The following is a 12564-nucleotide window of genomic DNA, read 5'->3' on the forward strand; positions in this document are numbered from 1 at the left end:
TGCCCGGATTACAAGAAGAACTCAACTGAAGCAAAACTCCAATAAGAATTTAAGCGCCAAAAAGCAACTCGTACTGTACCGTTATGAACACTATACAGGTACATCGAATAGAATCAATGTATTACTGTAAACACTATTTTAAAACTAAAGAGATATATGGTAATGTTATACTAGTATTTGGGGAAATGTTTAGGTGAAAATGTATATCTTCTTTTTAAATATATAAGGCAATGCTGGTATTGATAATACAGTATACAAAATTAAATCTGTTTATTATTACTGCAGTAAATGTATATTTATAGTCCTTTCCATTTGTCTAGATGTACTCACATGATCGATGATAAAAAGTCGTATTGACTCGAAAGCGGAGCCAAAAACACATATTGACCTCCAGCTGTGACGTTATCACGGTTTGACGTCAAAACAATGCGACGTCATACAAAATTTACCATGAACAATGACCAAAGGCTGCAGATATTTGTATATAAAGTTTATACTTATGAGTATGCTCGATTTAATAAAAAAATAATTGCTGCCTTTTAAGTTCGGTCGATATGTGCATTATTGACCTAATAAAAGCGATATCAACCGAGGGCACAGTTCATGAACAGACTCAATTAAACCGAGTCTGCTATTATTCTTCTTGTTTGAATTCTTTGCTTCCAAGGGATCATTTTACAGATTTTATTAGCAAATTTTCATTTGTATCTTTGATCTGTAAACTATGCCTCTGCAGGGGTTATGTCTCCAATGTTATTATTTTTAAAAGACCATGACCACCATTTACAAACCAATCCTCAGCACAGTGTAGGACAAGGATGAATATAGATAAGGAAACAAACATTAAATACTGAAGAAGTTATTTTGTTAACAAGGAAGAATATCCAACAGGGAAAGCCACATTCTAAAAACGCAGCCTCCCCAAACGCGCACACGATCAACACACGCACACACGCACACCACAAACACACACACACACACGCACACATACACATACACACAAAGCAAACATACAAGGACAAAACAAACAAATCAAGGAACAAAGTGTTGCACCGCCTTGGAACGGTCAGTGGCAAAACCACCACTGACATATTGAATAATGTGATTTTGTCAGAGTAGAATAGAGGAAAGTGGAAACTTCACAGGTCGCTCAACACGACAAAAAGGAAAATGTTGCAGGCTCGGTTTGATTGAGCCTGTTCATGGACAGTAGTGGAAATGCAGGCTACCGTCCATGCCCTCTAGCCTCGGGTTGAGCAGAACTCAACATTTAAACATGCTGAAAGTACAAAAAGCAATTTAGAGACATCCGCAGATGTATTCAAATGGCGATGAACATGGAACCTTCAATGATACACGTGTTGAGGCGTGTAATTCTATGAAGAGCGGTGTTTGGTCCCCAGATAAAGTAAAGGATTTGCCCCAAATGAGAAAACAATGGGCAGAACTAAACAAACTGGAATTTAGGAAGGAGATCTGAGGTTATGGAGCCTGCGTATCACAGGAACTGTCAAAAGACAAAATTAAAAAGCAGGTACCATATCCAAGGGGTGATTATACATTACCCAAGGCTATGAATATGCTCAGATATTGGACAAATATACGTAAACAAAATGATAACTCCCTTGCTAAACAACCGTATTTACTTCTTAAGACCTGGAACAACTGATACCGGGACTCGAATATTAAGAAATATCAAAATAGTATATTATTTTCTCATTGTATTGTGATATTATATTGGCTATAAACAAATGTAAGATATTTTACGCCAAATTAAAAAAATCCTATTCAGATAGATGCTGTACTAATTGAATTTAGTGAAGCATTTGACAAAGTGCCACACAATCGCCTCTTGGTGAAGCTCCACCACTACTGCATTCATGGCAGCACCTTAAAATGGATTGAGAGTCTCTTGTCCAACAGAAGCCAGAAAATGATCACCGGGAATTATTCTTCCGATTACTTTCCAGTGACCTCATGTGTTCCCTAGGGTTCGGTTTAGAATAGTTTAGGTTTCTTATGGTGTAACCTTGCCAGATGTGCAAAGTTCACGAAAGTCCAGTGCTACACAAGCCTGTAAGACCCATCCTTGAATACGGATCAGCCACATGAGACCCTCATTCCAGCAGAAGCATACAAAAGTTGGGAGGCGGTACACCGTAGGGCAGTATGGTTTGTCATTGGGGATTACAAGACTACAAGCAGCACCAGAAGGATGATGGCCGACTTGGAATGGAAACCTCTACAAGAGAGCTGACACCAGGATAGTCATGATGTATAGCATCATTCATGGACTCATAGAGATCCCATCGGCTTCTCTCCTCCATCCGTCTGCACTCTCCACCCGAAGCCATACCCTCCGATAATGATGCATACAGGTACTCTTTCTTTCCAACAGGCTTCAGACTTTCAGACTGGAACCAACTACCGGAGCATCTCGCCACAACCCAGACTTTAGGTGCTTTCAAAGCAGGGTTTGCCAGCCTCTATTTGTTATGTACAGGATATAGGCTTTTATCTGCTTTTACCTCTGCACTATATTGCTCACCTCATAAAGCTCTTGTACATACACTCATTTGCGACGATGATCCAGTGAGGGCTCTGCAAATTATACCTACGAAGATATTCGTATTTGTGTAATTAAATTTGCAGCAAATGTTGATTGTAGAAAAAATCATCCTTTCTCAAATGTTCACACCTTATAACTGGTGATTAATGAGTTTTTGGCGCCTGGTACTAGTCATTAGCCTTAATATACAGCTAAATAAATGCAGAACTATGTACAGTTAATAGTGTTGCTTAAGTTAATTTAGGTGTTGATAACTGAATTGATTTTGAGTAATATATAAATTGAAAAGTATATAATACAAAATATTTCATAAAAATAGATTAAAAAATATGAAAAATATAAAAACATAATAGAGGGTGTTTGATAGAGAGTGCTTGACCAAATTCTAAACCAAATATGGGGTGTTTTGTCCAACATGTGGGTTGTATTGACTAGAGGTGTTCTGACCAGAGGACGTTTTGACTTGATACTCCATAACTAAATTATTTGTGTACCAATACTTTTTAAATAATTTGAATTGTAAGCTAGATAATTTCAGGGATCAGGCAATTCACTCAATGCTTTTAATTTACATCATAGAACTAATGATGTTCAGTCTTAACTCGTATACAGTAGGCTGGAAATATCCTTTTTGGTATTTAAAATGTGATTTTTATGAATATTAGATTTAACTGTTCACCGTTTTGGTTCCGACTTCCGGTTGCGAAAGACGGCCGGCCACATTTTGCCATTTTGTTGATACTTGTACATATTTTTGACGAATCAAAATGGGGATCCTTGAAAAAATATCAGAAATTGAAGCTGAGGTATAAGAACAAAATGCGAAATATAGTCCTTGTCCATTTAATGTTCAATGTATATGTCAGCGGACGGTTTCATTAGCCTGATTATCAGGTCTAGGAAAGTGGAGTATTTACAGATTATCTGTAAATTTCCAGATAATCTATAAATTTACAGATTTTTCAATCTGTAAATTTACAGATCAAGTGTTTGAAAACTGCTAAAATTATATTTAGACACAAAATCGCAGCTTGAAATTAATTGATTTGCTTATGGTATGTATAAATAAAGGCAGTGGCTAGAGAACCGGAATCGGTTCCCTAGACAGCAAACTTATTCGTCCTGAACCGGTTCTCTAGCCAAAGTAACGTGCATAGGCTAGGGAACCGTAATTTTATTTCTATGCATAAACTGGCGAAATTCACTTTGTTTCTTTTCGTAAGTATCATGTGCATGTTCTTATCTTAATAAGTTAATTAATTTTACTATTTCAGCAAGCTATGCCCTGTTATTTATTTGTGTTTACTGTATCTCAAGAAGTGTACTCGCCGCATACTGTCCGCCATATTGGAATGATAAAATAAACTAGTACGAATGCAGTGCTCCAGCTAGGATTAAAAAAGGGCAGGGTGCTGGCCTGAAAAGGGCAATTCTGGGGTGGTGGTCGGTCTGGGACCGTGCTCCCCCGGGGAAAAATATAACTGGTCCATGCATACAGTTCATTTTAACATACTTTAGACATGGAATTTGGCATAATTTAGACATGTTTTTGGCACACTTTAGGTATGGTCTTTTAATAGGCTATGTCTGTCATCTCTAATGTACCTATTTATTAACTAAAAATTCTGCTGTTTGTATTTTACTTGGCATTGATTTTCAACTTGTAACATTTCTTTGTAATTGCATACTGAATAAAAATATCTATGTGTTTAGGCCTATTTTGTTACAATTTCAGAACACATCTTCTCCATGTAGGCTACTTGATATTTATAAATTTATACTGCAACATATTATATACAGAAAATAAAGTTTAAACTTCCACTTAAATAAATGAAATCAGGCAAAGTTTTTAACTTACAACAGTCTAAAAGCAAGTTTAGCACTTGTAATAGACATATTCCGGGTATCCAAAATTTTATATCCGGATATGGTTACACATTTTTCTAAAAGTCGTCGAATGTCCAGTTTAAACAATATTTTTGAAAAATTATTATGATGCAGAGACTGTTTAACAGCATTTTACAGTATCTGACATTAAAGTGTACCCTGTCATTACATCTTAGTAAACTAATTTCAAAGAAATATTCATGAAAAATCGGCAATTTCACAAAACAGACGACAACCTACTTTCGATTTCAAAAACTTGTAAAAAGATAAAATCAAAATATTTTCCTATTTAAATTTGATTGTGATAATTTTTTATTAATTAGATTTAAATGTCTGTTGTCTGGACTTAAGTTTCAGATATGTATAAAGGGGTATTTACGACTATATTACCGAAAACGAAAGTACACTTTGACAGGTGGCGTGGAATGATAATGATTTCAGACTGGTTTGCAAACTGTTTTAACACTAAGGTTCAGTGATTTTAATGCTAGTTTAATTGCTAGTGGAGCAGTCTAAAATATCATGGTCTGCCTCGGGCACGATTACAGCAGGTAATTGTTTGTTAATTATGTCAATGCCCCCCGGCGTGTATCACTCGATAAAAAGGGGGCAATAAAGCAGTGTATTATAATCACTGAGGCAAAAAAGGGAAGTTTGGCTTAAAAAAGAAATGAATGGTTGTAAAAACGGGCAGGGTGCCTGGCGGGGCAACAGGGCGGAACGAATTTCGGAACGGGCGATGCGCCCTGCTGTAAATAGCTAGCTGGAGCACTGGAATGAATGCGAAAGCCGAAATAAACTTGAAATTTAAACTTAAAAGGTGTAAGACAATAAAAAAACGATTAAAACAAATTAAATAATTTCTGTTAATTAGTATTGATTACATATCTTTGAACGTGAAATGCCGAGGTGTTACAAACCAGTATTTAAAGAATCTGTATGAAGTTTTAAGGGCAATTAAATTAATTTGTTCATCTATAAACATGTAATGACGCAAATACAAACCAATATTATTTTATATTTAAATAATTTAAATATAGTAAAAGTTTAAAGCAAAATTTAATAACATTTAAAAACTGCGAAGTATAGTTCATGCACTTATTCGTACTAGTTTATATCATTCCAATACGGCAGACACGGTATATATGCGGCGAGTACACTTTTGGAGACAGTAAACGCAGTTAAATGCAAGGGAATAGTAAAATTAATTAAGATAATAATATGCATGACACTTACCAAGAAACAATGTGGATTTCGGCAGCATTATGCATAGAAATGAAATTCCGGTTCCCTAGCCTATGCACGGTATTTTGCTTAGAGAACCAGTTCCGGACGAATAAGTTCGCAGTCTAGGGAACCGATTCCGGTTCTCTAGCCACTGCCATAAATAAAGGTCAATTGTAACTTTCAGTCATTTCTGTTGACTTTGATTTTTCCTAAAATGCCAAAAACTCAAAGTCAACAAAAATGGCTGAAACCCACAAATGACCTTAATTTATGCATGCTGTAAATAAACCAATTAATTCCAAGCTGCGGTTTTGAGGATAAATGTAATTTCATCAGTTTTCATACACACAATCTGTAAATTTACAGATTGAAAAATCTGTAAATTTATAGATTATCTGTAAATTTACAGATAAGGCCATCCTTAAAAAATTGTTTGTTTGCAGTAACGCGACCCAGAATTTTTAGTGTGGGTAGGTAGGTAGGGATTTTTTTTTTTTTCGGTTTTTTTTTTTTTTTTGTATGCTAATTGTACAACACCTGCATTTTCTTTTTAACCCTCTGGTTTATACACCTTTTGGGTACTAACACTTCTCTGTAGAATGCTAACTTGATTGTAACATATCTGCAAGGGTGATAGTTTTCACATAGTATGAATACTAATATTAATATCACCTTTTTAATAACAATAAAAATAACAGATAGCCTGACACCAGTCAGAAACAGAGTTTATTATCTCCATATGAAACTTAAAAATTTAAGATTATCAATATATTAAACAAAAATAATTGGCGAGACCTTTTGAATGTCCTTGCACTGGCTGGGGTAATAAAAAAACATTACATTCCTTAGGATTCCTACTCCAATGGACAGCATTGAAGTACATAGCAAAATTCTTTGATATTTTACCCTGTAGACCTGAGTCTGATTACTAGCACCGCACTCCTTCAAAGCCTATGTATCATGTAATTTTTAGACAATACTTAATTGTTTTACATTGTTTATTCAGGGCTAATATTTTAGGGAGAAGTCATTTCTTCCTCAGCTAAGATTATGGAGAAGTGGAGAGATTTTAGGGAGAGGTGGAGTGATTTTAGGGAAACGTGGAAAGATTTTTAATAGCGCCATGACATGCAAGTTGAAAATGGAACTAAATATACTTATTTTTTTTTTTTATTATTTCCTGTCTTTGTTTAAGTCTATTGATTTAAAGTAAATAACAAATTCACTGAAAATATCACTGATTCTGTTTTCTTAACCTTCAATGTAAACCTAATTTCTTATCATTGTGAATCTAATGTGATTAAACTGCAAATTATAATTTTTTTGTCACTCTTGCAATGATTGCCTTAACCAAGAAAAGCCTAATCTGAATATGAATACAATTAAAAAAAGCTAGGTTAATTCCATATCAGCAAAAAAATAAATCAAGCTCCCAGTGCTTATGCACTCAAAGTCAAAACACAAAAACCCATAAAATCATTTCACAGTCACTTCTTGAATTAAATACATGTCAATAGCAGTGACATCACTATGACATCACACAGAATACAAGTCTTCTTTGATCTGCTAGTGTCTTCTTTGATCTGCTACTGTCGGCACACATTAAAAGAAACAGTTGTCAAACAGGTTAAACCCAGTTTCTGATGGCAGGTGTCAAAAATTTGCATGAATTTCAGTTACATTATTTAAGTCACAGAAAGTTTCAGTAATAATAACTATGTTTCTAAAGTCTGGGTTTTGAAAAATAGGAAAAAGTGGACCCATGGAAATTTAATTTCACTTAAATAGGAAAATCTAGAAATGTAAACATTATGGATTTCTTTCGCTGGTTTTAGTCATTGCATTGAAAGGATGTTTAACTTTTATAAATAAATTTTCAGGTAAGAAAATTTTGTTTGTCTAATTTTTTTGACGTTTATTGTGCTCTTTCCAAGTGACTTGTGCAGTGTCACTGCACTTTATCCTCGGGGCAGATTAAAAATATTACGCAACGACAAAAGATCGAAACTAAAATTATTATTTGTTTGCAAAATTGTTTGAGAAATTATGATAGAATGATATCCAAGAATTTATCTATCCCAGCTGTTTTACGTACGAGAAAAAATCATTATTTTACAAATCTAAAACGTCTGCAGTATTGCACAGATAACACTATGTACCACGATTTGTCCATGTGGAATTTTCTAAACAACTTCTTGCATGAATTTTTTGTAGTATATCAGGAAATCGGCAGGGCGTTCGGTAGACCCGAGGTTCTGGGTTTTCACTCGCACGTATCGAGAAAAACTCGTATTTAACCCGCACAAAAAAATGTCCCGTGCGTCGGCTTGACCCGAGGAAATTTTCTTTTATGCGTCTCGAGTTTGAAAGTACTGCCCCTTGTCAATCAAAATCCCGGTGAATTCCAATATTGTTCGCCGCCATAAGCGGAAGTATGGCAGTAGGCGGAGCTTGGTATATTAATCAGCTTCTGGCAGATGTCAATCATGCCACGCGCCGACTGACACGTGGGCTTCTCGCGGTTTGTATTTGGTACAATAATGTCCGTCATTGCCAAAGGTATTTATTGATCAATGTGTAAAAGTTAATTGATAAACAATGCATAGAAGAGCAGCCTATTATCGTATTTGTGTCACTTGTTAATTAGCGGTATACAGAAAGCGTAACATTCACATATTTTGTTTCTTATCGGTCATATCGATTATTCATGTAGTTGAACCTCAACGAACACTGTCTAGAAAAACTTAGTGATACAAATAGTTACCCAAAAGAAATAACGAAACAGGAAAGAATAAAAACACGGCACCGATAAAAAAAAAAAATCCGAGTTTTGGGTTAAAAAATTGTTTGAGTCGCGGCGATTTTCGTGAGTCGGTCGCGTTACTGCAAACAAACAATTTTTTAAGGATGGCCTAATCTGTAAATACTCCACTTTCCTAGACCTGATTATGTCTAGGTATCAATTAACAAATTTATTTTTGAAAGTTAGTTTCACACTCTCAGTCATTCTGTAGAGTTGATAACATAACACCTAATTTATCACAAATCTTTACATTCTTAGTCACGGTTTAGTCCAACTAATTTGACGCAAGCCTAGGAAATATTGAGATATTTTATTCATATGGGCAGTATCCCCACTCACGTCAAACACTCAAAAGACCAAAATAGTTGAAGCAACTTCAATGAAATTTTCATCGCTGCCGACGCTTTACATGCTATATGTTTAAATGCCAATTTTTCACGAATTGGTCATAGATTAAAATAAAACTTACATGTATCAAAAGGGGTTTTAATTCCTCATTAATCTATGTAAAAGTTAATATGAAAAAGGCAATTTAAAGCCTCTGAGCAAGCGTAGCGTAAACGACAAAGAAACTATTCACTGCTTAAAACAATTCCGAGAACCTATTCACTTGAAAAGAAACAAAAATTTAGTGTCATTATACCTGTAACAGCGAATATCATACGTTGCAAAATTTATGGAAAGCCGGTGTCACGGTGACGTCATTACCTATTTTGGCGTTCTTATGGCTTTATGCTTATTTATGACATTTTATCCCATTTTCTGGCCAATGCTTGATCTTTTAAAAGAAAATCATATTTTTTTCTACCAACTGGAAATCTTTCTTGCATTATTTTTAAGTGATGGATAATATTCAGCAATCAAATAAAGTTCTGTATTCACTTCCAACAAAGCATTTCCTGTGAGCACCTGTCCTGTAGGGACACGCACTTAGTAAAATAAAAGCAAAATTGAAATTATTTCCATAACATAACTTTTTTAAAAATAAAGACACCTAATGAACATAGAGATTGTAACTCAAATATAAAATTAAAAGAAACAACAACAACAATTTTCCCGACTTTGACGGAAGTAGAACAAAATGGCGGCGCCCAGACGAGAGGAAAATTTTTCAGCTACATCACTTTTCTCCATTCGGCACACCTTTGTTATATTCGCCTACACATTGCCGTAAGGCGAGCTACGTGCTCGCAATTGCGCTTTGCGCAATTGCTCGCGAGCTATGCTCGCTATTAAAGGTCCAATACTAAGGAAAGTGAATATTTTAATTTCTTTTAAAAAGCACAGAAACTATTTCATTTTATTGGAAAATGAAAGTTGGTATGTAGAAATTCGAAATAAATCGCAGTATATGTACAATTATTTTTCTATGAAGTATGAAGAAAGTTAAAAAGACCTGGGGGGTCTTTCTGTCGATTCATTGAAATTTCAACATAATACACATACATTTCTTTGAGTTCCAAAGACCTTCTGTAAATTTTGACCTGCCAATCTTCATTATTTAGTGTCTTGCAGAAGTCTATGCACTGGCTATGAAAAAAATTGCCAACTCACTTTCCCTTAGTAATGGACCTTTAAATAATGTCCAAAATTTTCTGGTGATTTAAACCTTTGTATGTACCGTACACGATCAATGTTTACCATGTGTTTACTTGCCATATAAAACCAATAACTTTACATGACTTTGTACTGTGATTTAACTTCCATTATTTTGGTCCTTCAAAGTTTTGACGTTTAGATTGCAGTCACAAATATAAAACAGTCTGAACGTTGAATTATTTTGACTAAGTCACGGTTTATCTATTCCACCAGGTTAGTCAAAATAATTAGATGGTGAGATTGTTTTATAATTGTGACAGGCAATCTTACCATCAAAACTTCAAAGGACCACAAAACTTCAAAGGACCAAAATAATGGAGGATAAATCACTGTACGCAGTCATGTAAAGTTATTGGTTTTATTCATAATTTTAGCTGTAAAAGAGAGTAAGTGTAAGAATGATCCAAGTTATAATAGCAGCCACTCTATATTCAAAATTATAATAAAATATGTTTAGATGTTAACAATAGAGTATTAAGAAAATATATATACACGTGTGTAAAAATCGAGCAATAGGCATTATAGCTACCGTAGATACCCATGTATAATGCGCACCCGTGTATAATGCGCATCCCCGATTTTGGCCCGAAATCCTGGGAAAAAAAACATTTTTGGTCAATTTTGAGGTGGATGGAAAACGAAAGTAGAGTTTACATCGACACTGGTAATAAATTTTATCTCCGCGGTGGAGAGCAGTATCGGTCTCACGGTTACTATCGATTTTTGTTTTCTCGAAAATAAAACAATAAAATAGTTTTATTTGTTGTTTTTACCTTTTTAATTAACTATTTTGAATAAATAAACAGCAGCTGATTTAATATTCGTAATGGTATTTTTCAAAATGACATGAGCTTCTCAATTCAAACCAATAACAAAAGGTGTGATAGTCTTTTTGTCACAAACAAATAGCCAATAATTACCGGCAATTAACGTGTCACCTCGTGTCAATTATGTTGTTCACAGTTTGATCTCGGTTAAAGATAATTCTCAATCTTTAATTAGTATCATAATTTTTGTGATTTATAAACATTTCTTTCATCAAAATACTTTTAAATTTATATGAAATTAATTTTGTTTGAAAGAAAAATAAACCATCGATCTTTTACGGAACGTAACGGCAATCTTAGATTTTAGCGGTGACAGTAAGCGCGGGGAGTAGTTTCCCGTTTCTTTCGGGGTTACCTCACCCTTAGTTCCGAGTTAAAACCCTATCCTGGGAACACAGGAGCTATTTGTCCTATAGCTGGGGGTCTGTTCATAGGCATCAGGGCGTGTCCACACACAGGTGGGCCTGGCATGCCACATGTCTGGGGGCAGACCTCCTCCGAGTCCCCTGCAGTTTTGCCTGAGGCTGCAAGGTGCTCAGTTACCGTGTGGCGCCAACTTGGAGGCACTGCAAAGGGCTTATCTGCAGAGAGGCTATGTACTGGCAGGGAAGACTTACACATTCGGCTCCTTTTTCACCAGAAGGCTAGCCAGCGGTTGAGGCTGAAAGCGGAAGGTGACAAGCACACAACACACAGCACACCACACTTGACGCATCAGCAGACCAATTGCCACACACATGTACAAGAAATACAGACTGACATCATCGCCAACTTGTCCATGTGGTGAAGAAGATCAGATTGCAGATCATATACTTAAGAGATGTAAAAGGCATGACCAGGCCTCGTGTTCACAAAACATTTTCAGTCTCAGCTGAGTTTGATAATGAAACTTAATTTCTCATTTATATCTAAATATCATATTTAAGACTAAATTTTAAGGTGATAACTATTTCAAAGTGATTATTCGGTACTGATGGTCAGTCTCATTTAGAATTTAACCTGGAAGTTTTGGTGAAACTGATATTAGAATTTCAAACTCAAACTCAGCTGAGATCGAAAAATGTTTTGTGAACATGGGGCCTGGAGCGAGCTGCCACTTGACCGATAAATACCTCAATCCACCAGAAACTATGGAGGCATTGAGGATCTGCGGCAAACCACAAGTTTCATCGAGGCTACTGGTCTGACAGTGTAGTCACGAATGAAAAGAAGAAGAGGTAATAGAATTTAGAGAAAAGGACCACTAGAACGATTGGAAAACATTTTATCAAAAAATATTTTATTGTTTTATTACACGTTAGCAACAGTCAGCATTTTATTAAAATCAACAGACTTACTGTTGTTCAGCTACATAACGAAAATCTACTTAAAAAAGATATAAAGTACATTTTATTTAGAGTAGAATTATGTCAAATTACGTCATTCACCTGGCAATACCCAACCAGTTAACTTTCATCCCACATCAGAGAAAATCAATAAAGGAAAATTTTACGGACACTCACAAGTTTAGCTGCCATGTGCTGGTGTTTATTTCAGGCTATCATCAAAATGTGTCAGAGATATCAGTTCTTAATAGGAGACAAATTGAATGTTTTTTTTTTCTAAAAAATACTGTAAAAGTAGGATTTATCATTTACGAAAATCCAAAGTAA

At 35.2% G+C, this 12564-nt stretch overlaps 1 protein-coding gene across 1 annotated transcript in view; it reads left to right on the top strand.

Annotated features, from left to right (window-relative positions):
* Positions 1–3236: 3236 nt before the first annotated feature.
* LOC123533642 (developmentally-regulated GTP-binding protein 1) overlaps positions 3237–12564 on the top strand; it is a 32750-nt gene continuing 23422 nt past the window's right edge. Inside the window, exon 1 of the mRNA XM_045315373.2 lies at positions 3237–3375. Coding sequence (XP_045171308.2) covers positions 3337–3375 — 39 coding nt within the window. The 5' untranslated portion in view covers positions 3237–3336. The remainder of the gene's footprint in view (positions 3376–12564) is intronic.

Source organism: Mercenaria mercenaria, chromosome 12, assembly GCF_021730395.1.
Source record: "Mercenaria mercenaria strain notata chromosome 12, MADL_Memer_1, whole genome shotgun sequence".
In the NCBI taxonomy this organism is placed as follows: Eukaryota; Metazoa; Mollusca; class Bivalvia; order Venerida; family Veneridae; genus Mercenaria; species Mercenaria mercenaria.